The 27581-nt window shown below is 37.5% G+C and overlaps 2 protein-coding genes across 3 annotated transcripts in view; both read left to right on the forward strand.

Annotated features, from left to right (window-relative positions):
- Nucleotides 1-27581, forward strand: part of LOC148953597 (uncharacterized) — a 75587-nt gene that overhangs the window by 2750 nt on the left and 45256 nt on the right. The window contains exon 1 of one of the 2 annotated variants that reach the window (XM_089088604.1): nt 27387-27447. The exons of the other annotated variant lie outside the window; for it this stretch is intronic. Coding sequence (XP_088944730.1) covers nt 27439-27447 — 9 coding nt within the window. The 5' untranslated portion in view covers nt 27387-27438. Of the gene's footprint in view, nt 1-27386; nt 27448-27581 lie in introns of those variants that run through there. 2 annotated transcript variants of the gene reach the window in all.
- Nucleotides 1785-2540, forward strand: LOC148953598 (general transcription factor II-I repeat domain-containing protein 2A-like). The gene has a single exon (XM_089088022.1). The coding sequence runs from the start codon at nt 1785-1787 to the stop codon at nt 2538-2540; it is 756 nt and encodes a 251-aa protein (XP_088944148.1).

A 27581-nucleotide genomic window follows, 5' to 3' on the forward strand; every position in this document is an offset into this window, starting at 1 on the left:
CCCCCCTCACATTCTTCAGGGCAAGGGTTATAAAATATGCCCTGGGGGCATATAAGGTTTTTATTGAAAACTTTGTCGTAAAAACCTCAAAAAGGGCTCATGCCATTGGAAATTCAAATGGCTAGTGCTCTTTTAATAGTTGAAAGTGATTGGAGGGAAACTAACCCCCCTCTCACGCCAATCTTTTCCCCAAACACATCCAATCAAAATTTTTAGCCATTATGCTCAATGTAGTTGAAAGTTTTGGAAATTAGGTCTTTAAGGATGACAACAACCCCCCTTCCCCACATCCCTCACGGCTAGGGTTGTAAGTTATTCCTTGGGGGCATATAAGGTTTTTTTATAGAAATTAGGTCTTTGTGGATGACACCCCCCCCCCCCCACAGCCCGCAGGGAAAGGGGTGTAAATTGTACCCGGGAGGAATACAAGTGACTCATTAATTTCAGCTCACATTGGCATTCACATTGTCTAGATCAGAGGTTCCCAGCCCTGTGCCCGTGGGCTCCTTGTCGCCCGCGGAAAGATTCGTTTGTGCCCGCCTCTCACTATTTGACAGAGACAGAATTTTTTTCATAAACATTATTTTAAAATATGATTTATTTTTATTCATTTGTTAGAATTTTAACTTCTTTTGACTGCCGAGGTTTATTAAATATGTTCGATACTTGTTCCAACTTGTCTAGCGGCGAGCCAGACTGCACTATTTACACTAGCCTGGAACGGCTAGTGCCATTTGGCACATCACCTCTTGTACACGCAAAAAACCCGAAGTGAACGAATGGAACGAACGCCACGAACTGATCCGATAAACCCTTAAGGCGCCAAATCACAAGGCACATCACTCTGATTGCTTCGGCGGTCATCGGCTCACTTCGAGTTTTCCACGTGTACATGGAGTGATGCGAAAAAAGCATTCCCCCTTCTGGAACTGCTTTTTTGTCATTGTGATAGCTGCCCTGTTCGGGTCGTGACAGTTAGATAAGAGATATGTTCGTCAGACGAAACAAGAATTAGGACTTTTTTATAAAAAAAAAAATATAACAGGCTAAAAGCGAGGTGCGTTTAATTATTGTATTCATAAGTGATGATCTTGAATAAACTATTTTGTTGGGGAGATAGTTGTAGTTCTTGTTATAATATATTTATGCATATAATGCAGAACAGACTTGCGTTATAACATTGATATTATATTGTAGTTCAATTATCAACTTTTTATTATTTATTTTAGCCCTAAAATGAGTGGACCAAGTAAAAGAAAACGAACCTATAATTTTAACACTGACTGGGAGGAATCATATTGTTTCGTCAATTTGAAAAATAAATGCGTTTGTTTGTTATGTGGTAGTAGCATTGTAGTACCGAAAAAAAGATGACGTTGAACGACACTTTCAGACAATTCATGGCACTTTTAATGTAAATTATCTTCTTAAATCTGAAGTAAGAAAGAAAAAAAAATTGTAATCTAAAATCAGGCCTGACAGCACAACAGACTGTTTTCACTAGGCACTTGGAAAATTCTATAACAGCCACTAGTGCTTCTTTCAAAATATCTCACATGCTCGCAAAAAAGAAGAAACTTTTCATTGATGATGAGTTGTTTAAGGAACTATTTTTCACTGGTGCCGATTGTTTGTTTGATGGATTTTCTAACATACGTGAGATTATCTCAGCAATACAAGACTTACAGTTGTCAAATAAGACAGTCACACGAAGAATGCATGCGATTTCAACAGACACACAAAGTCAGTTAAGAACTGACTAGGAAATATGTGACGGGTTCTGGATGCAATTTGACGAGTCAACAAATATATCAGACCCTGCGAAGTTAGCAGTAATGGTGAGAACAGGGTTTAGTAACTTCACAGTACAAATATTACCTATGAAAGGACAGACAAGGGGTGAGGATATTTATAATGCATTCAAAACATACGCGAAGTCAATAAATATGCTTTTGCACAAGCTGTCTGCAAAAACCCCTGATGGGACGCCAGCAATGATGGGTAAAAGCAAAGGATTTACTGCCCTCTACATGAAGAATGATTCATTTTCAAACTTCATGTCGTACATTTGTATTATCCACCAGGAAGCTCTGTGTTGTAAAATTTTGCCATTTGAACACGTCATGAAAATAGTTACAAAAATAATCAATTCTATTCGAGCAGCTCCTTTGCAACACCGACTTTTCAAGGCCCTGTTAGAAGATACTGAAGATAAAAAACATGATCTTATTCTGCATACTGAAGTACGTTGGCTCAGTAAAGGAAAGGTTCTTACAAGATTTGTGAGTTTAGCTGAAGAAATAAAAACATTTATGAACAATAGAAAGGAAAATTATGATGAACAAGCTGACTCTGGCTGGCCGATTGATTTGGAATTTCTCACAGATATCATGGAAAAATTGAATTCTTTAAATTTGGAGTTGACGGGAAAAGACAAAAGCATATCTGAAATGATAAGCTCTGTAAAGTTATTTAAAGCTAAATTGGATTTGTTTTATCACATCTGCAGATCAATTATCTTGTGCATTTACCACGTATGAAGAAAATGCTAGGTGACAATGAATTAAATGGGACATTATTTTTTAAGCATCTTCAAAAGTAAAAAAAAATAGTTTGAAGAGAGATTTTTGCAGTTTAAACATATTGAGCCAATAGTTTCCTTCTCTATCAATCCTTTTACTTGCCAAATAAATGTTATAGAAATAGCCTCATGTATTGCAGATTTTGCTCAAGGTAACAGGATTATCGTCATAAGCTCCTAATTATGAAGCTCTGGCCAATAAAATGCAATGCAAAAGATCACATTGACTTTATTTTATTTTTTAATTAAATGTTTTCTTTGTATTTGTGTGTTTTGTTTAGGCTACTTTCTTTGCGTTTTGTAAATACATTTCTCTGTGTGTATGCAATTTGAAAAAATGCCAAATAATTTTATTATTTTGAAACATTTTTGTTTATTATTTATTAAAACTTTATGACTGTAAGAAAATAAAAAAATAAATTGCTGGAAAATGACAACTTATGGAAAGGGTTTGTTGATTTAAAGTATTTGGTGCCCGCCACCCTACCGATATTTTAGAATGTGCTCTAGAGTAAAAAAAAAAAGGTTGGGAACCCCTGGTCCAGATCAACCTTTGCGTCTCGTTCATTCTATTTCCCCTTGTGAGCCCCCTACTTTTTTTCAGCAGCCTTATCAGTACTTGCTCAATTACTAAGTCAGGAGAGAGCCCAGCCCCAAATGTATTGCTTCTTCAAATGACAAACATCCCATCCGTGATGTCTTTATACAGCTTCTGGTTACTTTCTTTCAGCTCCTCCGTTTGCTGAAGAAATATTCTCAAGAACTTCATATATAGGCTAAGGTTTGTAGCTGCAAAGTAAGGAGCTTTCTCAGAGAGTGCTTGAAGATACTACACCCAGTTTTCGGTCCGTTCTGCCCTGATGGCCTTCTTAAACACTCCGAACATTTCTGTATACTGAAGCCATATTTTTGCAGTCCTGTTGTTTTGCAGCATGTCTTGAAACTCCATCATTCGCGTTTAGATTCGACTCACTACGTCTGCATTGAATGCGTCTTACAGGGTTACTTCCTCATCTAGTAGAGCCATACATATTACCGAAGCTTTTGCAAACTCTTGATGACTCGCACGTTTGTCATCTGTGCAGTCAAAACCATACGATTTGTAAATGAGAGGGATATCTGCAATGCTGAATCCATAAGCTCGTGTGCTCTCAAGGCCCTTTAACAGCCTTACCGCTAAGGATATGCTTAATATTATTGCGGCATATAGGCATTCGAGCACTTCTTTTTTTCCTGTTTCCGTCATCAAGTGTCCGATCGCTCCAAAAAAGCTCATACGGCAATGGAGACCACCGATCATTGGAACTGCTGCCTTGAGAGGACTATCAGCAGACCCAGCATTGATGATGTTCTCCACTTTCACATACAAAGGTTAATCGAAAGTCACAACTGCCACCATTCTGCGCTGGTGCGCCTTATTGAAGATAAAGCGTAAGGTCGTGTATACACAAGAAAGATTGGAGGGATTTTAGTAAATCATAGACAGAAAAGGAATCGGAGAAGTGCCTTTGTGCAACTCATGGTGAATTGCTCGCATAAATCCATTCCATCCGACCCGTTTCACGTCATGTATCCAGCTTGCATGCCATAGTAGGTCTATGCCATCGATTTTGTCGTCGAAGGTGATGGTCAGGATGGGTTTGTACACAAGACTTTTATCCTGTTGGCTTCTGTTGTAGAAGAAGAAAGGAACTTGTCTAACCGGCTGGAGTACTTCAAGGTTTACAACTGCTCTTGGGATTATGATTGGAAGTTTAGGTAGCCTTGGTGTTGCAGCAGCTAGCATGCTCATCCCATGGAAAGTACCTTTCCTGTCAATAGCGCAAATGTCGTGGTCGACATTGTCGCCAATGAACTGTATAAAGTTCTAGAGTAAGAAGTAAAAAAAAATCTAGCCTATTCAGCTGGTCGATGAGAAAACGTGATCCAGATTGGTGGCATATGTGGACTCCTAGGTATACTTGTAAAGGAGCGAGAAAAGACCGAGGAAGGCAAGCCTGCATTAATGCTTGACCGATTGAACCTAGCAGTAGGTCATTGTCTGATCCCATGATTATCAGAGAAAGAAGGAGCCTCAGAGATTGTGGTAAGAAATTCAAAACTTTTTCCTTTTCTTCCATACTGATCAGGCTCGGGTTGTCAGAGTCTGTACACTGCACTATCTTAATGTCATTCTTAAATACTTTGGCCACTGTCTCTATCATGAACTTCAACTGGTCTTCTTCACTCGGCTGTGAGGTTATGTGAAAATCATAAAGGATCCCATGTGCAGTTTGCCGGAAAGTCACAACACCCATCTGCTGGCCTCTGTCAGTTCTAACAATCTGGTCTCCGCAGGTTTCATTAAGGAGTCGTTTTATATACCTTGTGGTGCACGGCGACTGGTGTGGTCCTAGAAAACACCTAATCTTTTCTGCAATATCTTTCACTGTAAACTTTTCATCTTCGAGTTCTTTGAAATAATTAATGGCCTTAATGAATGCATCTCGAATTGTACTCTCCTGTGGCCTTCCAGTAGCGTTCACCAGATCAGTTGCACTAGAGTATCGGTTTGGAATCTCTCTTGAAGTTTTGAAGTTGGAGTAGCATGCCTTATGATACATTACATCAGCTGCATGCAAATCCTAGCTTATAGAATTCAACCTGCTGTAGACAGCGTTAGCCCAATCGTCATTTTTCCTAGAATCACAGCACTGAAAAGTCGAGTTTTTAGCTTAAATTTTAGTCACTTTTTTGCACTCGTACTTCTTGGTGTTTTTCGTCTCAGACTAGGACCGGGACTAGCCTCGTATTGCAAACCATAAATTTTGAATTCACACCTAATGTGTCTAGACTAGATCTAGTGGATCTGTTTAGAGAAACTTTAGTATCACCAGAAGCGTCATTCTTTTTTTTTACGAGACATCCTATGGACGTGGGACGGCAGTAGTGTTTTTTGCACTGGCTGTGTACTATTTCACCGTCTTCAACTGTTACCTGTTCACCCCGTTGCACACTGGCCTCGTTGATCCGAAGAGCTCATTTATTTGTGATTCTGACACTTTCACTACCTGTACGGATGCAGTGGCTGCAGAGCTTGCAACGTTCATCTTCTTCATCCTTGAATAGGATGCCATATGAAAACTTCAAAAAAAAATTTATTAGGCAAGAAAGACGAACTTTTTGCACGAGCCACATTGTAGTCACACTTGTGGCTAAACCCAAACCTAAGCCCTATTTCGGACACGAGAGCAACCAACAAAGCTAATTTGTCCATAAGATTTGTGACTTTGACTTTGACACCTCTAATCATTTCCACTATGTGTAAATGCATCATTAGTGAATCTCCAGCAAACAGGCAAAGAGAAGTAACAGGGAGTATGATATTAGACTCTCGTCAAAACGGTGTCAGAGGGCTGTAAAACCGAGATGATAGACCTTTATCGCCTCTCCAAACTCTTTATAGCCATCTGAATATCTTTTCTCTTTAGAGGATATCTTGATGTCCCCCTCTTTTCCCCTTGTAACTGGAAAACGGGGGGAAAGGCTAATGAAAGAGCAATCAAAGTAACACATTCGTTCTTCTTGCACTGGGAAACCCCAGAAAACAAGTCTTGTAGACTGTTGTACAGAACCTTCATTTACCTTCTCTTTTCCCCTTGTAAGCGGAGAGACGACTTATTACAAAGCAATAAAAAAAAGCATATTCAATTTTCTTGGACCAAAGAGCATCAGAAATGTCATTCTCAGCATCAGAAACTACCGATCGTAGATTTTGTAGTTTTCCCCTGGATTTTTCCCTTTCCCCCCGTTTTTCACGCTCTTCCACCAAGGGCCTGGGGACTTTTGGTATAATGTACATTTTTTTTTTCTCTACAAAATGGTGTAAAAATCATTTATATTGCAATTTTGTCCAAGATCGTAAATTTTTTCCGTAGATTTACAGGAGTATTAATAGCGTACCCCTTTTTGGAAACCCAGGACGAAACATGTCCCCTTTTCCTAATAAAAAACCTTATATGTAAACAGCAAGCAGATTGATAACCTTACGGCCTTTGCCCTTGGGACTGAAGTGGAACTTCCTTATGTTCTCCCGGTATGCATAGTTATTTGACCTTTGTACTATTTTAGAAAATACGAATTTGTCAAATTTCAATCCGGTGTCTCTGAGGGGAAGTTAGATGCAAAAGACGTGAGAGGGGGTGAGTTACCCTCTAATCACGTTTCAACATCCATTTCAACATGCTCAGAAAGTTTCAACTTAATACCTTCCTCATCTGTTCATAAGATATTGACGAAAAACACTTTGGATAAACCAAATGGAAATAATCTGTTTTGATCCAATTAAACATACCCCTCACTACTCCCAAAAGCATCCTATAATGTCTATCCATAGTATTTTTAGGTACACCAAGCAACATATGTAACCCCTTTTCTGAATGATAAAACCTGTATGTATGCCATGGACAATTTACTTAATTTACCGTCTTTGGCCCGGAAACTCTGGGGGGACCTCCCCAGAGCCATATTTGTTACATCTTTTGCCATTTTGGACCAAAGTGACTTTCTAAATAATTATTCAAAATTCGTCTGTGTTGAGGGAATAAGGCATCTAGACACGGCAAGGGGATGGTCAACCTTTGGTGGCTTTTCAACTTTCCCCTCAAATAACGCTGAAAGTTTAAACTTAATACCCTCAGCTGTTTCATAGACATTGCCGTGCCCATACTCCTTTTTGACAGCCAGCAAGCATATTGTGGGTTTTGAATTTGCTCGAAATCCTTCTAAGCATTCCCTGAAAAATTTCACCTTGATACCCTGAGCCTTTTTAGAGACCCAAGTACTACTTTGAACAAAACAACCATCTCAAATTTTGATCGTATGCATTTGGGAAAATAAGGGCTAAGGGGAGGGGGCTAGTTTCCCTCTGGTCACTTTTGACTCTTAAAAAGGGAACTACAGCTTTCAATTTCCAATCAAATGATCCCTTTCTGAATTTCATACGATCACCTTTTCTATAAAAATCTTATATGCCCCAGGGCCTAACTTGCAACAACTACCCCCGAGTTCTGGGGTATTGTCTAAACCCCGGAGTTTTTGTCTGGGGTTGATTAATAATCTTGGGTCATATTTTTTTCTGTAGTGGGGGGGGGAGGTCATGCCAGGGGCCAACTCCCATAAATTCTGGAATAAAATATTGTTAATAATTTTTAAAGGGGGGAGTCGGACCAGGGGCAGCTCGCTTAAACTTTAGAATAAAAGATCCTTAATAAGCTTTTGTTTTGGTGGAAGAATCGGACGCTGGAGAACCTTGAGTCAGCACCCTTCAGCCTTGGAATAAAATTGAATTAATAAGTTGTTTTTTGGCGGGAATAAAAGGCTCCAGTAATTAAAAACCAAGGGTCAACTCACATAAATTTTGATATAAAATTCCGATAAATAGTATTTTTGGGGGGATTGGACAATCAAGCGCCAGGGGTTCAGTTTCACTAATTTTTGAAATAAAATATCGTTAATAAGTTGTTTTTTATTTCAAGGGGGGTCGAGCCATGGAATGCCAGGGATCAGATGTAAATTTTGGAATAATATATCTTTAAGAATGCTTTTAAGGGGAAAGAAAGATTGGGGTATGGAGAGCTGGGATCAACACCCATAAGTTTTTGAATATAGTATCGTTAATGAGTTGTTGTTTTTTTTTGGAGGGGAGGGGGATTCGGTCAATGAAGGTTCTGGAGCAACTCCCATTAGTCTTGGAATAAAATATCGTTAATAGGTTTTTTTGGCGGGGGGGGGGGGGCATGGAGAGCAAGGGTTCAGCTCCCATAAGTTTTGGAGTGAAATATTGTTTATAATTTTGAAGGGGAAATAGGGTCAAGGAGGGCAAGGGGCTCCCTTAAGCTTTGGAGTAAAACATACTTAATAAGATTTTTCGGCGGGGAAATTGGGAACTGGAGGACCTTGAGTCAGCTCCCACCAGCCTTGGAATTAAAATTTAATTAATAATCTGTTTTTGGTGGGGGTAAAGAGCCTGGGTAATGGAGGGCCAGGGGTCAGCTCCAATAAATTTTGATATAAAATACCGATAATAGTATTTTGTTGGAGGGATTGGACAATGGAGGGCCAGGGGGTCAGCTTAAATAAGTTTTAGAATAGCATAATGCTAATAAGTTTGTTTCCTTTTTTGGGTTGGGGAGGGGGCATGGAGGGCAAGGAGTGAACTCCCATAAGCCTTAGAACAAAAAATCATTAAAAAATTTCTGAGGTGTGGGTTGAACCATAAAGGGCCAGGGGTGAGCTCCGAAAAGTTTTGTATAAAACATCGTTAATATTTTTTGAAGGGGAGGGAGATTGGCCAGTAGAAGGCTAAGGTTCAGTTCTCTTTAGTTTTTAAAAAAAACTTAATAAGATTTTTTGGGGGGAATGGAGGGCGAGGGTAAGCTCCCATAAGCCTTGTAATATATTATCGTTAATTGGTTTTTCTTTTTTTTTGGTAGGTGGAAACGGGACATGAATGGAGAGCCAAGGGTCAGCTCCCGCAGGTTTAAGAAAAATATCGCTTATAAGTTCATGGGCGTAGGAAATGGGAGGCAGGGGGGCAGCTGCCCCCCTCCCTAGACCTTCAAATTTACATTAGATATGGCTGAAAAAGCAGATGGTTGGAAAAGCAGTTGATAAAAGGCCCTCCATCACACTATCGACTGACCCCCCCTAGACAATATGCTGCCTACGCCCATGTATAAGTTGTTTGCATTGGCTACGGGGACAGGGCATAACTTAAAACACCTACCCCCGGGCTCTGGGGGGGTTTGTCGAACCCGGAGTTTTTGTTATTTGATCTTTGAACTATTTTAAAACAATCGCTAATTTAAAATTTTATCAGAAACACTAGGAGAAAAATGACGTGGGGGAGGGGGACTAGTTGGCCTCCGATCATTTTCACTCTTAAAAACAGAACTTGAACTTTCAATTTTTAATCCTTTGATTCCCTTCCAAAGTTTAAATGGCCATCTATTCTACAAAAGCTTTCTAACCCTCTGGGGCATAAGTTGCTTTTATGCCCCATAAGTTTCTAACTCTTCTCCTGGACTCTGGGGGAAGGAACAAAACAATTGTTTCCACATTATTATCTGATGCATTTGGGAAAAAATGAGCACGGAGGAGGGGCTAGTTGCCCTCCGATCACTTTTGACTCTCAAAGAGGAAAACAGAACTTCTGATTTACAATCGAATCTCCCCCCTCTAAGGTTAATGCGACCACTTCTTCCATATGAAGTGCCTCATGAAAAAAATTAAAATAAAACATAAAAGCCCTATGGCCTTTACTATAGGCAACGCATTAGTATTGCCTCTGATTGGTTCTTACCGGACACAAACTCCACCATCAAAAAAAGTAGAGCCGATGTTTTCAGAACTATTTATGGATATCTCAACCTTTCACTATTATTTAAGCCCTTAATTTGAAAATTATGTCTCTTTGAAACCAGTAGTCAATAATTATCACAGGCCTTCCTTGGCTTGACCCCCCCCCCCGCAGAAAAAAAACAACGAACAAACTCATTAACGATTTTTTATTCCAAAATGGGAGTTGCCCCTTAACCTTCATTAGATCGACTCCCCCAAAAAAAAAATTTCTTCACAATATTACATTCCGAAACTTGTGGGAGGTGACCCAAGCTCTCCATACAATCCTTGACCTTCCAAGGCTCCCCCCAGTAAAAACGAACAAACTTGTTAATTATATTTGATTCCAAACCTTAATGGAGCAGAACCATGGCCCTATATCCTCCAATCCCTCTAATAAATACTATTATCGGTATTTTATATAAAAATTTACGGAAGCTGACCCCTGGCCCTCCATTACCCGAGCTCTCTACCCCCACCAAAAAAACAAATTATTAATTGAATTTATTCCCAGTCTGATGGGAGCTGACTCAAGGTCCTCCAGCGCCCAACTTCCCCAGCAAAAAACTATTTGAGGATGTTTTATTCCAAGGCTTAAGGGAGCTGCCCATGGCCCTCCACGGCCCAACTCCCAACTTAAAAATTAATAACAATATTTTATTCTAAAAAATATGGGAGTGGACCCCTGGCCCGACCCCCCCCCCAAAAAAAAAAAAGAACCAAAGATTATATACTAAAAAGTCCAGGGTTGAAACAATACCCCAGAACCCAGGGGTAGGTGTTGCAAGTTATGGCACGGGGCATATGAGATTTTTATACAAAAGTTGCTCGTATAAAATTCAAAAGGGATCATTTGATTGGAAATTGAAAGTTGCAGTTTCTTTTTTAAGAGTCAAAAGTGACCAAAGGGAAACTAGCCCCCTCCCCCTAGCTGTTTTTCCCCAAATACATCTGATCAAAATTTGAGATAGGTCTTTTGTTCAAAGTAGTTCAAAGATGAGATTGACAAATTCTTGAGATCAGCATGATCCCCAGTGCCCCAAGCAAGCATTGTAATTTTTGCCTCAGGAGTATATAACTTTTTTTAATGACGGGGGGGGGGGTTCATAAACTTCAGAGGGGCTCGAAGGATTAGAAGCTTAAAATCTTAATTACCTTTTTAAGGTTTCAAAGTAGTCGGAGGAAAACTAGCCTCTCCCCTTTCTCTTTTTTTACCAAATAAATCCTAAAAATTTAGACTTTGCCACTTTGTTCAAAATAATCCAAACTTGCAACAAAAACTTCTGAGTCGACACAAACCTTCAGCGCCCAGGAGTAGATGTTGTAAGCTATGCCCCTGGGGCAAATTCCCTCAACCCCTTTTCCCCAGAGTAATCCGTTTAAAATCTTAAGATAGCCGTTTTTCAAAATTAATTAAAAAAAACTTTTTCAACAAAAGAAGTTTAAAAAAAAATAATTAGCTCCATTAAACCAAAATAAAAAAAAATAGGATCAAATAATCTACCAAGAATAAAACTACCACAAATCAGCATCAATAAATAAACGAAACCCAAGACAAACAGAAATTAAAATAAATAAGAGTCAAACTCAAAACGAGCAGAACTTAATATGAGTAGGGTTCTAAGCCTCAAGCTTTCTAAAAGCCAGAATATAATTTATACTTTACTGAAAAAATTAAAATGAATTTACTGAAAAAAATCTGCATTGTCAGTTTAGTATACATATGCTGATATTTATTCCTTAACATCTTAATTGAGTTTTGATTTTTCAAAGTTAGAAAAGTAAAAACATTTAAAAGATTTTTTTCAGTAAAATACAAGTTATATTCTGGCTTTTAGAAAGCTTGGGGCTTAGAGCCCTACTCATAGTAATTTCTGCTCATTTTGAGTTTGAATCTTATTTATTTTTATTTCTGTTTGTTTTGGGTTCCATTTATCTATTGGTATTGATTTGTGGTAGTTGTATTCTCGGTAAATTATTTGATTCTATTTTTGTTCATTTTGGTTAAATGGAGTTCTTTGCTTTAATTTTTTTAAGTTTTTTTTAATGAATATCTGTTCGTTTTATATTGACATAGTCTTTTTCAGTGAGAAAGACTGAGCTTCTTCTAAAGTTAAACAACCAACCCTTCCATAAAAAACTTTAAATACCACCTGGACATGGCTTACAGCCCTTGCCCCCTAATCTCTGGGGATTGAATCAGCCCCAAAGGCCTTGTTATATAATATTTAGACTATTTTGAATAGAATATCTATCTAAAAATTTTAATCAAATGTATTTTCGGTCAATACGACGAATGTGTGTGTTTGTGGAGAGGGGGGGGGGTAGCTGAGCTCCGATTACTTTGAATCTTAAAAATAACACTAGAGCGTCTGATTAACAATCTAACGAGCCCCCTTCGAAATTTATATGACCACGTTTTCTATAAAAAAACTTATATGTCCCCAGGGCATAACTTTAAACCCTTACCCTAAGGGATGGAGGTTTTGTTATTCTCAAAGAAATAATTTCCAGACTATTCTGATACACTGAACAAAATGAATATCTCAAAACTTTTATTGGAAGTGTTTTGGAAAATTATGGACGTGGTCACTCTGGTCACTTTCTACTAATAAAAAAGCACTAGTCTTCTCAATTTCCAATAAAATGAGCCCTTTTTGAAGATCCTACGACAAAACTTTCTATAAAAACCTTATATGCCCCAAGGGCATAACTTACGACCCTTGTCCTGAAGGCTGTAGGGGTGTTGTCATCCTCAAAGACCTAATTTCCAGAACTTTCAACTACGTTGAACAAAATGGCTATCTCAAAATTCGATTGGATGTGTTTGGGGAAATGGTTGGTGTGATAGGGGGGTTAGTTACCCTCCAATCATTTTCGACTATTAAAAAGAGCACTAGCCCTCTCAATTTCCCATTGAATGAGCCGGTTTTGAAGTTTCTACGGCAATGCTATCTATAAAACCTTATATACCCCCAGGGCATAACTTACAACGTTTGCCCTGGGCTCTAGGGGGTTTGTCATCCACATATATATAGTTTTCAAAATTTCGATTGGATGTGTTTGGGGAAATGGTGTGCGGGAGAGGGAGGTTAGTTGCTCTTTAATCCCTTTCGACTGCTAAAAAGGGCACTAGTGCTTTCAATTTCCAATCGAATGAGCCTTTTTTGAAGTTTCTAGAACATCATTTTCTATAAAAAAAAACATTATCTGCCCCTAGGGCTTTACTTACAACCCTTGCCCTGAGGGTTGTGGGGAGGGGGCTGTCATCCTCAAAGAAATAATTTCAAGAACCTTCAACTACGTTGAACAAAATGGCTATGTAAAAATTTTGATTGTATGTGTTTCGGGAAATGAGGGAAGTAAGAGGGGGTTAGTTGCCCTCCAACCATTTTCAACTATTAAAAAGGCCACTGGCCATTTCAATTTCCAATCGAATAAGCCCTTTTGGAAGTTTCTAGGACAACGTTTTCTATAAAAATCTTATTAGCCCCCTGTGCATAACTTACAACCTTAGCCCTGAGGGCTCTGGGTGGAGTGTTAAGTTTTGATTGAATGTGTTTGGGGAAAAGGTCAGTGCGAGAGGGGGGTTAGTTGCCCTCCAATCACTTTCGACTATTTATAAGGGCACTAACCCTTTGATTTTACAATCGAATGAGCCATTTTTCAAGTTTCTACGACAAAGTTTCAATAAAAAACATATATGCTCTCAGGGCATAACTTATAGCTCTTGCCCTGAAGACTGTGGCGGGAGTGTCCCGCTCAAAGACATAATTTCCAGAACTTTCAGCTGCGTTGAACAAAATGGCTATCTCAAAAGTTTGATTGGATGTGTTTGGGAAAATGGTGGGCCTGGAAGGGTAGTCGATTGCCTTCCAATCACTTTCGACTATTGAAAAGGCACTAGCTATTTCAATTTCCAATCGAATGAGCCCTTTTTGAAGTTTCTTCTTTATAATTTACTTTACTAATATAAAGTATCTTATATTAAGTATACTTTCTTTAAAAACCTTCTAAGCCCCCAGGGCATAACTTACTACCCTTGCCCTAAGGGCTGTGAGGGGTCTTCATCCTCAAAGACCTAATTCCCAGAACTTTCAACTACGTGGAACAAAATTGCTATCTCAAAATTTTGAATGGATGTGATGGGGAAAAGATTGGCGTGAGAGGGGGGTTAGTTGCCGTCCAATCACTTTCGATTATTAAAAAGGGCTATAGAACTTTGAATTTCAAATCGAATAAGCTCTTTTTCAAGTTTCTACGACATAGCTTTCAATAAAAACCTCATATGCCCCCAGGGCATAACTTACAACCTTAGCCCTGAGGGCTCTGGGTAGAGTGTCATCCTCAAAACCTAATTTCCAGAATTTTCAACTACGTTGAACAAAATGGCTATCTGGAAATTTTGAGTGAATGTGTTTCGGGAAATGTTGGGCTTGAGAGGGGGGTTAATTACCCTCCAATCACTTTTGACTATTAAAAAGGGCATTAGCCCTCTCAATTTCCAATTAAATGAGCCACTTTTGAAGTTTCTATGACAACGCTATCTATAAAAACCTTATATGCCCCCAGGGCATAACTTACAACCTTTGCCCTGGGAGCTCTGGGGGGTTTGTCATCCTTAAATACAGGATTTCCAGAACTTTCAACTACGTTGAACAAAATGGCTATCTTTAAACTTTGATTGAATGTGTTTGGGGAAAGAGTGGGCGTGAGAGGGTCGTTAGTTGCTCTCCATTCACTTTCGAATATTAAACAGGACACTAGCCCTTTTAATTTCCAATCAAAAAAGCCATTTTTGAAGTTTCTAAGACAAAAGTTTCTATAAAAACCTCATATGCCCCCAGGGCATAATTTACAACCCTGGCCTTGATGGATCTGAAGGGGGTATCTTCCTCAAAGACCTAATTTTCAGAATTTTCAACTACGTTGAACAAAATGGATATCTCAAAATTCTGAATGTATGTTTTTGGGGAAATAGTGGGCATGAGAGGGAGGTTAGTTGCCCTTCAATCACTTTCGACTATTAAAAAGGACACTAGCCCTTTTAATTTCCAATCGAATGACCTTTATGAAGTTTCTAAAACATCACTTTCTATCAAAACCTTATATGCACAAAGGGCATAACTGACAACCCTTGCCCTGAGGGTTGTGGGGGGGGGGTTTCATCCTCAAAGATATAATTTCCAGAATTTTCAACTACGTTGAAAAAATAGCTATCTAAAAAGTTTGATCGTATTTGTTTGGGGAAATAGTGAGCTTGAGAAGAGGTTAGTTGCCCTCCAATCATTTTCAACTATTAAATAGGCCATTAGCCATTTCAATTTTCAATCTAATGAGCCCTTTTTGAAGTTTCAACGACAAAGCTTTCTATAAAAACCTTATATGCCCCCATGGCATAAATTACAGCCCTTGCCCTGAGGGCTGTGGGGGGGGGGGGGGGTTGTCATGCTTAAAGACCTAATATCCAAAACTTTCAACGTCATTGAACAAAATGGCTATCTAAAAATTTGCATTGCATGTGTTTGGGGAAAAAGTGGGCGTGAGAGGGAAGTTAGTTGCCCTCTAATCACTTTCGACTATTGAAAAGGGCACTATCCCTTTGAATATCCAATGGAATAAACCCTTTTGCAAGTTTCTACGACAAAACTTTCTTTAACTTACTCCCAGGGCATAACTTACAACCCTTGCCATGAGGATTGGGGGGGGGGTGTTGTCATCCTTATAGAACTAATTTCCAAAACTTTCAACTACGTTTAAAAAAAGAACTATCTAAAAATTTTGGTTCGATGTGTTTGGGGTAAAGGTGGGGGTGAGAGGGGCGTTAGTTGTGCTCCAATCACTTTCAACTATTAAAAAGGGCTATAGCCCTTTGAATTTCCCATCGAATGAACCCTTTTTCCAGTTTCTACGACAAAGCTAAAAATAAAAATCTTATATGCCCCCAGGGCATATCTCATAACCCTTGCCCTGAAGACTCTGGGTGGAGTTTCCTGCTCAAACATATAATTTCCAGAAATTTCAACTGCGTTGAACAAAATGGCTATCTCCAAATTTGGATTGGACGTGTTTGATAAATGTTGGTGGTAGAAGGGGTGTTACTTCCCTTCAAATCACTTTCGACTATTAAAAAGAGCAGTAGCCATTTCAATTTACAATCGAATGAGCCCTTTTTGAAGTTTCTACGACAAAACTTTCCATAAAAACCTTATAAGCCCCCAGGGCATATCTTACAACCCTTGCCCTGAGGGCTGCGGAGGGTCCTTATCCTCAAAGACCTAATTTCAAGAACTTTCAACTCTTTGAAAAAAATGGCTATCTCAAACTTTGATTTAATGTGTTTGGAGAAAAGGTGGGCATGAAAGGGGGCTTAGTTGCCCTCCAATCACTTTTGACTATTAAAAAGGGCACTAGCCCTTTGAATTTCCAATCGAATGAGCCCCTTTTGAAGTTTCTACAACGTCACTATCTATAAAAACCTTATATGCCTCCAGGGTATAACTGACAACCCTTGACCTGAGGGCTGTGGGGGGTTGTCATCCTCAAAGACACAATTTCCAGAACTTTCAACTACATTGAAAAAAAAAATGGCTGTCTCAAAATTTTGATTGTATGTGTTTGTGGAAAATGTGGGCGTGAGAGGGCGGTTAGTTACCCTCCAATCATTTTCAATTATTAAAAAGGCCACTAGTAATTTCAATTTTGAATCGAATGAGCCTTTTAGAAGTTTCTACGACAGCTCTTTCTATAAAACCTTATATGCCCTCGGGGCATAATATACAACCTTTGCCTCGAGGGCTATGGGGGAGTGGTTGTCATCCTTAAAGACCTAATTCCCAAGACTTTCAACTACTTTGAAGAAATGACTATCTAAAAACTTGATTGGATGTGTTTGAGGAAAAGGTAAGAGGGGGGTTATGTGCCCTCCAATCACTTTCGATTCTTAAAAAGAGCATTCGCTCTTTGGATTTCCAATTGAATGAGCCGTTTTTCAAGTTTCTACGACAACACCTTCAATAAAAACGTATATGCCCCAAGGGCATAACTTATAGCACTTGCCCTGAAGACTGTGAGGGGAGTGTCCTACTCAAAGATGTAATTTCCAGAGCTTTCAACTGCATTGAATAAAATGGCTATCTCAAAATTTTTATTGGACGTGTTTGGGGAAAGGGTAGGCGTAGAAGGGGTGTTAGTTGCCTTCCAATCACTTTCGACTATTATAAAGGGCACCAGCCACTCTGATTTCCAATTGAATCAGCTCTTTTCGAAGTTTCAACAACAACTCCTTCGATACGATGTGCCCTGGTCTAAAACCAAAAAAAAATTAATAATAATCATTGGCAGCATAATAGCGCTACCTAAGTAAAGAACGATGTTAGCACAATGTATTATTTATTTTTTGTGTTAGACCAGGGCATTTCGTATCGAAGGATTTGACGTAGAAACTTCGAAAAGGGCCAATTCAATTGGAAATTGGAGTGGTTTGTGCCCTTTTTAATAGTCAAATGCGATTGAAAGGCAATTAACATCCCTTCCACGCCCACCATTTACCCAAACACATCCAATAAAATTTTGAGATAGCCATTTTGTTCAGCGTAGTTGATTTCCAGATAGAAATTTTGTTTTGAGGAGGACACTTCCCCACCACCCTCAGGGCAAGGGTTGTAAGTTTCTCCCTGGGAGTATATAAGATAATTATAGAAAGCGTTGTCGCATAAACCTCAAAAAGGGTTCATTCGATTGGAAATTTAAAGGACTAGTGCCCTTTTTAATAGTCGAAAGTGACTGGAGGGCAACTAACCCCCCTCTCAGGCCCACCTTTTCTCCACACACATCAAAATTTTGAGATAACCTTTTTGTTCGACGTAGTTGAAAGTTAGGAACATAAGGTGTTTGAGGATGACACCCCCCCTCTCCCCACTGCCCTCATGGCAAGGGTTATAAGTCATGCCCTGGGGGCATATAAAATTTTATAGAAAGTGTTGTCGTAGAAACTTCAAAAAGGGCTTATTCGATTTGAAATTGAAATGGCTATTGCCTTTTTTAATAGTCGAAAGTGATTGGAGGGCAACTAACCCCCTTGTCATGCCCACCATTTCCCAAACACATATAATCAAAATTTTGAGATAGCCATTTTTAGTTGAAAGTTTTGGAAATTAAATCTTTAAGGAAGACAGCCTCCCCCCCCACAGCACTCAGGGCAAGGGTTGTAAGTTATGCCTTGGGGGTATATAAGGTTTTTATAGAAAGTGTTGTTGTAGAAACTTCTAAAAGACCTTATTCGATTGGAAATTGAAATGGCTAGTGCCCTTTTTAATAGTCGAAAGTAATTGTAGGGCAACTAACCCCCCTGTCATGCCCACCATTTCCCAAACACATATAATCAAAATTTTGAGATAGCCATTTTTAGTTGAAAGTTCTGGAAATTAGGTCTTTAAGGATGACAACCCTCCCCCCCCCCACAAAACCCTCAAAGTAAGGGGTGTAAGTTATTTATGGGGGGCATATGTGATTTTTATAGAAGTTTTGTCGTAGAAACTTCAAAAAGGGTTCATTTGATTGGAAATTGAAAGGGTTAGTGCCCTTTTTAATAGTCGAAAGTGAATGGTGAGTAACTTACCCTTTTCTCACGCCCAACATTTCCCCAAACACATTCAATTAAAGTTTTGAGATAGCCATTTTCTTCAACGTAGTTGAAAGTTCTGGAAATTATGTATTTGAGGATGACAAATTGCTGAGAGCCCCAAGGGCAAAGGTTGGAAGTTATGCCCTGGGGGCATATAAGGTTTTTATAGTTAGCGTTGTCGTAGAAACTTCAAAAGGGGCTCATTCAATTGGAAACTGAAAGGGCTAGTGTCCTTTCTAATAATTATCGAAAGTGATTGGAGGGTAACTAAACCCCTTCTCACGCTCACCATTTCTCCAAACACATCCAATCAAAATTTTTAGATAGCCATTTTTTCCATGTAGTTGAACGTTTTGGAAATTAGGTCTTTGGAAATTACAAACCCCTCACAGCCCTCAGGGTAAGGGTTGTAAGTTATGCCCTGGGGGCATATAAGGTTTTTAAAGAAACGTCAAAAAGGGCTCATTCGATTGGATATTCGATTGGAAAAGGCTAGTACCCTTTTAATAGTCGAAAATGATTGAAGGGCAACTAACACCCACCATTTCCCCAAACACATTCAATCAAAATTTTGAGATGGCCAGTTTGTTTAACGTGGTTTCAAGTTCTGGAAATTAGGTCATTAAGGATGACATCCCCCCCCCACACAACCCTCAGGGCAAGGGTTGTAAGTTATGCCCTGGAGCGCATATAAGGCTTTTTATTATCGGGAATTGAGACGGATAGTACCCTTATTAATAGTCAAAAGTGATCAGAGGGCCAATTCCACCCCCCCCCCATACCCTTCATTTCCCCAAACATTTTCGATCAACATTTTGATATGGCCATTTTGTTCAACATAGTTGAAAAGTCTGGAAATTGTGTCTTTGAGGATGACAACCCTTCCCCCATAGCCCTCAGGACAAGGGTCATGAGTTATGCGCTTGGGACATTTTTCGTTTTTATAGAAAGTTTTGTTGTAGAAGCTTCAAAAATGGCTCATTCGATTGGAAATTGAGAGAACTAGTGTCTTTTTTAGTAGTCAAAAGTGATCAGAGAGCAATTGTCTCCCTCCACGTCTATCATTTCCTCAAACACTTCCAATCAAAATTTTGATATAGCCATTTTGTTAAGCCTATCAGAAAGGTCTGGAAATTCTGTCTTTGACGATAACAAATTCTCCAAGCCCTCAGGCCAAGGGTTGTAAGTATTACCCTGGGGACATATAGGGTTTTTATAGAAAGTGTGGTCATACAAACTTCAAAGGGGGCTCATTGGATTGGAAATCAAACGCTCTAGTGCGTTTTAAGTGTCAAAGTGATCAGAGGGCAGCAACCCACTCCCCCTTACATACACATCATATTGTACCGAAATGCGTCTAATAGTAATTTTGAGATAGCCATTCTATTCAAAATAGTCTAAATATCATAAAAATAAGGCTTTTGGGGTTGAAACAAATCCCAGAGATTAGGGGAAAGGGTTGTAAGTTATGCCCAGGGGTATTAAATGTTTTTATGGAAGGGATGGTTGTTTAACTGCAGAGGAGGTTCAGTCTTGGTCCCTGAAAAAGACTATGTCAAAATATAAAACGAACAGAAATTGATTAAAAAAACTTCTTCCACAAAATAAGTTTTTCAAAAAAAGTAAAAAACTCCATTTAACCAAAAATGAACAAAAATAGAATCAATAAATCTACCAAGCCTGCAACTACCTTAAATCAGTATTAATAATAAATGAAACCCAAAACAAATAGAAATTAAAACAAATCAAACTCGAAACGAGCAGAAATTAATCTGAGTAGGGTTCTAGGTCTTATGGTTTTTAAAAGCCAGAATGTAATTTGTACTTTACTGAAAAAAATTCTTATAGATGTTTTCACTTTTATAACTTTAAGAAATCAAAAATTGATTAAGATTTTAAGGAATAAATATCAGCGTATGTTTATTAAACTGACAATGCACATTTTTTTCAGTTAACTCATTTGAATTCTTTTATGTAAAGTACAAATTATATTCTGGCTTTTAGAAAGCATAGTGCTTAGAACCCTACTCAGATTAATTTCTGGTCGTTTTGAGTTTGACTTGTTTTAATATCTGTTTGTTTTGGGTTTCATTTATTTATTGATACCGATTTAAGGTAGTTGTATGCTAGGTAGATTATTTGATTCTATTTTTGTTCATTTTTGGTTTAATGGAGTGCCTTAATTTTTTTTTTGAAAAACCTATTTTGTGCAAAAAGTTTTTTTGATTAATGATAAATAATACGTTGTGCCAACATCGTGCTTTACTTAGGCAGCGCTATTGCGCAGCCTATGATAGTTCAATGGCCAAACAACGATGCTTCCAGGAATGAACTCCCCCATAACCATGTAAAGTGCAGTGAGTTACGCAAGAGTTGGAAAAGGTGAGAAGGGAGCCCAGTAAGAAATTATCTCTGGGCAGGGGCAACTGCAACTAGGAACTTTTTTTTAAGCAATTTAAAATGGTAATATTTCTTTGTGTATAAAATATTTCAATGAAATATTTCAATAAAATATTTGCATAGGATGTATTTATCAATCACAGAAACCTAATGTAAAGGTCGTGATGGCTTCAGCTACGTAGAAGATCAAAAGTCACATATGATTTCCTTCTATATGAACAACAATACCCTTCGTCGTCCATCTGGAATTCTGCAGTAGAGGTATTAATAAAGATTTATTGAGGAATATACTAATCATCAAAAATTTCAAATTTTCAACTATATTCAAATTGTTTCCAATATTTAAATTATAATTCAACATTTTAATTATGAAGTAGAAAAAGTGAAAACTTAGGGCGGTACTAATCAATTTACAATTATTGATATATCAAACAGTTCGTGGTAACGAACTGTAAGTAAGGAGCGACCCGGCTCAATGGTAACCGAAACTCTAGAAAACGGTATTTTGATACAAATAAATACATCAAAAGAATCAAATTTTAATGATGATTTCAAATATATAAGTTTCATCAAGTTTAATTCTACCCATCAAAAGTTACGCGCGTGAGAAAATTTGGCTGATTTTCGAAAAAAGGAGGAAAGACCCCCTAAAAGTTATATAACCTGAATGAAAATCACACCATCATATTCAGCATATCAGAGAACCCTACTGTAGAGGTTTCAAGCTCCCATCTACAAAAATGTGGAATTTTGCATTTCTTGCCAGAAGAAAAATCACGGGTGCGTGTTTATTTGTTTGTTTGTTTTTTTTTCCCCAGGGGTGATCGTATCGACCCAGTTGTCCTAGAATATCGTGGGAGGGCTTATTGAAATGGAAATAAAAAGTCATAGTGCCCTTTTTAAGTGACCAAAAAAATGGAGGGCAACTAGGCCCCCTCCCACGCTCATTTTTTCCCAAAGTCACCTGATCAAAATTTTGAGATAGCCATTTTGTTCGGCATGTTCGAAAATATAATAATTATGTCTTTTAGGATGATCTAATTCCCCAAAGTCCCCGGAGGAAGGGCTGAGAGTTATGAACTTTACCCAATGTTAACATATAGTATTGGTTATTTGGAAGTATACAGACGTTTTCAGGGGAGAGTTTTCCTGGTAGTGGAGGGGGGTGGGTGGGTCGGGGGTTATGTGGGAGGATCTTTCCATGAAGGAAGTTTTCATGGGGGAAGGGACATTGCTATGAAGGGGACGCCGGACTTCCCAGCATTATATAAAAAAAGATCAGAAATTTAATATAAGAAAACAAGTATTTCAACTGCAATAGCAGCAACATCGGAACTTAAAACGAACAGAAATTATTCCGTATATGAAAGAGACTGTCCCCTCCTCAACGCCTCGCTCTTTACGCTAAAGTTTGACTCTGTCTCACAACTTTATTTTTTAAAACAATAAGAAACTTTAGCGTGAAGAGCGAGGCGTTGAGGAGGGGACAGCCCCTTTCATATACGGAATAATTTCTGTTCGTTTTAAGTTTTAATGTCGCTCCTTACTTTCAGTTTAAAAAATATGTTTTTTTCATTTAATACATTTAAAATGCAATAGACTAGCGTTTTAAAGGGAGGGGAATCTAACATATCTTTGTTAAGCCTGGGCATGATTTGAAAAACGATCATAAATTGAATTTTTAAAAATAAGTATTTTGAACTGAAGTCTATTTTAACAAAAATTATTCTTTAAGTGAGGGATGCTGTCTCCTTCTTAACTCCCTGATCTGTACTTTGAAGTTTAAGAATATTTACTGAAATACAAGAGCCATTGAATAAAAAAAGGCTTTTCAAAGCACTAAAAAGCCTTAGCTTAATGAGAAATGAGTTGAAGAGGGGGCAGCCCACTTAAATAATTGAAGATTGTTTTAAGTCTTAAAGCTGCTTTTTACTATTTGTTGAAAAATCTTTTTATTTGTTTAATTACATTTAGTGAAACGGTATAGTTTTATGAACACTATACTTTTGTAAACGCAGATATAACGGTCATTTTTAGGCGTTTACCCCTCCCCCTCCGGTGTTTACCCCCCAAAAATACCCCCCGCTCAAAATACACCCCCTCGAGGAAAATACACCCCGGAAAACACCCCCACCACCGGAAAATTCCCCCACAGGAGATACCTTCTGAAAATACTCCCCCTTTCCCCCCTACCACTGGAAAATACCCTCGAGGAAAAAAACGGAAAATGCCCCTCCAAAAATACCCCCTACCCCGAGGAAAATATCTTCTAGTGAAAATATCCCCCGGAAATACCCCTAGAAATATACCCCCACCCCTACTCTGAGGAAAATACCCCCTTCGGAAAATATTCCACCAGGAAAATACTCCCCCCCCGTGGAAAAAAAGCATCCGGCAAATACCCCACTGGAAAATACCACTCCCCCGTGGAAAACAAGGCTTTCCAAATTTAAGAATTTTATTTGAGTTTTGTTTTTTCAAATTCCGCAGGGGGAAGGAATTTCGGCACTTGAGTATTGTGTGCCATTCACTCAAGGTTATGTTGTGTAAAACTTGAGAACAAACCGGTTTCTTTGTTAGTTCTTCGTTACTTTAGAAAGAAATGGGGGGGGGGTATGGGAACTTCGTCGGAGGGTGTAAAAGGGAGGCTTTCAATAGATTGGGATCGAGGAGGAGCGTGCGTGACTGTGTTGGCCTCAGGTGGCTTGATGCTGTCGTGAGTTGTTAGTAATAGTAGTAGTATTCAGTTCTATGGAGCGATACCAAAGTGTTGAATGGAGATATTGAAGAATGTCAATATTTTTATACTTATTTATTTTATACTTGTCTATTTAACACCTTCGGACACTGTAATTATAAAAAGAAAAGCATTGCCAAAGTGTTTTGTTCAAGGTAAAGAACTCAAACTAAGATTAAGAAAATAAAATAAGAGTTTTTAGTTTTGGCCTTTATTGAGAATGGCTGTATGTGTTCAACGCTACTAAGCAATATTGATATTTTTAATTTAATTTCGAATACTAAAAACCAATATATTTGACTGCTTTATTCTTCATAACTAAAAAAAAATCAAGCTTTTTCAACCTAGATAACTAGATCGATACAAACCCTCCTGTTAAAAGAAAAAGAAAAAAAAAACTTATCCTTTCTGGGGAAAATACAAAATCAAACATCTCTTATTATAGTGATTTCATGTGTCGGATCACGGGTATTCGTGCATGCTGAATGGGACGGCGCATTTTTTTTTTTTTTTTTTTTTTTTTTTCATTGAGATTTTTCCCTTTTTGGGTTGTTTTTAATCTATTTCTATAATTAGGCGAACTTTCTTATGTACAAATAACCTGGGTGTTTAACTTCAAATTCAAAACGAATATTTTTTTGGAATCAACATAAAAGCTGATTTTTATTTAATGTTATCAATATTTATGTTCTTATCCCTTTTCTATTGATAAGGATGGCAATTTACTTACTTTTTTTACTCTAACGATATCATACAGAAAAAATTTGTGAAAAACTGAAAAGCAATAATTCAGCCACAAATTAAAAATCATATTGTCCTTATCAAAGGTTAAAATCTATTGGTGCGCAACTGACCATGGCCCGACACACACTTTGTCCATACCTTTTCCTTACTCTGCTCTTTTCCCTATGGCTTCCTCATAATGAATTTATAGTCGCCGATCACCAGGGGGACAATGGATACTCGCCTAGATTTTGTATACATATAACTTGGTTGACTCCTTGCAGGTCAGATCAGCGGACAGGCCAGCTGTCGTTGCCAGAATATCATTCTTGCATTCATTAAATCAAAACAATTTCCATTTATTATATACTTTCTGAAAGGGCAACCGAACTATCATTATTGCCAAACTGATAAAGTAATCGACAAACAAAGCATTCAACAAATCAATTTCAGTAATTTAGCGAATAATTAAGCTTTTACTTAGATTCTAGCCGTAACTTTTTAGTATCGTAGTTACATCAAATGTTTTAAAAATCTATGTTATATCAAAGAATAATTTTAATTGGATAATCGAATTAATAGTAATGTTAATCGGATTTGAATTAATTTCAGACTACCTTGCAATTCATAATTAATCAGAGGCAATAATTTTACATCGCCTATGCTAAAGCGCCATAAGGCCTCAATGTTTTATTAATATTGCGTTTTTTCCCACAGCTACTTCATATGGAATGGGTGACTGTATAAACTTTGGAGAGGGCTCATTCGATTATAAATTGAAAATTTTAGTCCTCTTTTTAAGAATCAAAAGTATCGGAGCATAAAATGCTTCCCCCTCTTACCTTTTTTAAACTGCCCTCCCCCTAAGAAGACAAAATCGAAATTTTAAGATAGCTGTTTTGTTAAAAATAGTCTAAAGGCTTCTATTGTTGACATAACCCCCATGCCAAGGGGTTAAGTTACTCAAGCCACCCATTGCTTACATATGAAGTTTTTTTTTAATAAAGGAGTTATTTTTGATCCTGGGTCTCTAAAAAGGCTCAGGATATCAAGGTGAAATTTTCAGGTAATGTTTAGAAAGATTTTGAGCAAATTCAAAACTCAAAATATACTTACTGGCTGTCAAAAAGGAGTATGGGCACGGCAATGTCTATGAAACAGTTGAGGGTATTAAGTTGAAACTTTCAGCGTTATTTGAAGGGAAAGTTGAAAAGCGATCGAAGGTTGACCATCTCCTTGGCATTTTTAGATGCCCTCTACCCTCAACACTGATGAATTTTTGAATAATTATATAGAAAGTCACTTTAATCAAAACAGTCAAAAAGTCTAATAACTATGGCTCTGGGGAGATCCCCCCTCAGTACCCAGGCCAAGGACGGTAAATTGAGTAAATTGCCCATGACTTCAAAGCAGGATTTATAATTCGGAAAGGGGGGAATCTAATGACTTATGAAAGTCATTAATGAAGAATGTAAGTGTCCTTTTCCTGCCAGTATTTATTGTAGATTAGTCTAATATGGATTCAAAATATAACCGACGTTTATTAGAATAGGTTAAGTTTTTTAGACACAAAATTTTAATTTTAACCAGATATCGAAAAGATATAGTAAACACTTAAACAAAAACTAAATTATCTGCTAAGAATATACCAATTGATTTTTCGAATGCTCAATTTGTCAAGGGTTTGAAAATTTTAGTAATAATGATAAGGCAGTTTAACTTGCCAGATTCGTATAATATTGAGAAAATGCCTTAATTTAATCAAAGCAAGAATGACATTATAGTACCAAGTGTGGGCAGTCCAATGATTTAACCAGCGCATAGTCCACTGAAGGGGTCATGAAAAAAGTTCTCATATTTTGTTGTTGTAACTGGAGAACTATTGCTGGTAATAATCGAGACCTGACAACATTCAAAGATTCCCCCCCAAAAATGTCGGTAACCACTTTAAAACTTTCTAAAATACTTAGTTACTCAATACAATAAGGTGCATTGCTTAGTTTTGCCTCCCTCCTCTACATACTTTTTAGAGTTCACCGTTAAATTAATGGCAAAAAAGAATAATTAAAAGAAAAATTCTTCCATATAAACCTTATATTTACGCGGGGCATAACTTAAAACCCCTACCCCAGGGCTTTGGGGGTTTTGTCGACCCTGGAGTTTTTGTTATTTGATCTATGAACTATTTGAATTTTTTATGAATTTAAAATTTTTATCAGAAGCGCATGGAGAAAAAGAGACTAGGCGGGGGGGGGATAGTTACCCTCCGATCATTATCACTCTTAGAAAGAGAACTAGAACTTTCAATTTTAATTCTTTGAATCCTTCCAGAGTTTAAATGACTATCTTATCCGTAAAAACCTTACATGCCTCTGGGATATAAATTGCAACTCTTTCCCCGGACTCTGGGGGGAAGAAACAACTTATTGTTTCAAATTTTTTTATAGGATACATTTGGAGAAAAAAAAGCACGGAGGAGGGGCTAATGGCCTGAAATCACTTTTGACTCTCAAAAGGGACAACAGAACTTCTGATTTACAATCAACTCTCCTCTGAAGTTTTAACTACCACTCCTTACATATTAAATTATAATAAAAAATTATAATATAATAAGATAAAAATATAAAATTATATATATATATATATATATAATGTATAAAATATAATATATAAAATATATTATAATATATTATATATTATAAAATAATATAATATATAATATGTTATATTATAAAAAATTCTAATATAATAACATAAAAATATAAAATTATAAATTAACATAAAAAATTATAATAAAACATAGAAGCCCTATGGCCTTTTCAATAGACAACGCTATAGCGTTGCCTCTGATTGGTTCTTACCGGACACAAACTCCACGATGAAAAAAAGTATAGCCAGTGTTTTCAGAACTATTTAAGGATATATCAATCTTTCAGTATTAGTTAAACCCTTTGTTTGAAGCTTATTACTCTTTGAAAACAGTAGTCAATAATGAAATATGTAAGTATCCTTTTCCTGTCAATATTAATTGTAGATTAGTCTAATATTGAGTCAAAATACGACCCAAGTTTATTGAAAAAGATCAAATTTTTTAAATAATAAATTTTAATTTTAAACAGATATTAAAAATATAT

Source organism: Artemia sp. Qi Xiang Cuo, chromosome 4 (assembly GCF_049724085.1).
Source record: "Artemia sp. Qi Xiang Cuo chromosome 4, ASM4972408v1, whole genome shotgun sequence".
NCBI classification, from domain to species: Eukaryota; Metazoa; Arthropoda; class Branchiopoda; order Anostraca; family Artemiidae; genus Artemia; species Artemia sp. Qi Xiang Cuo.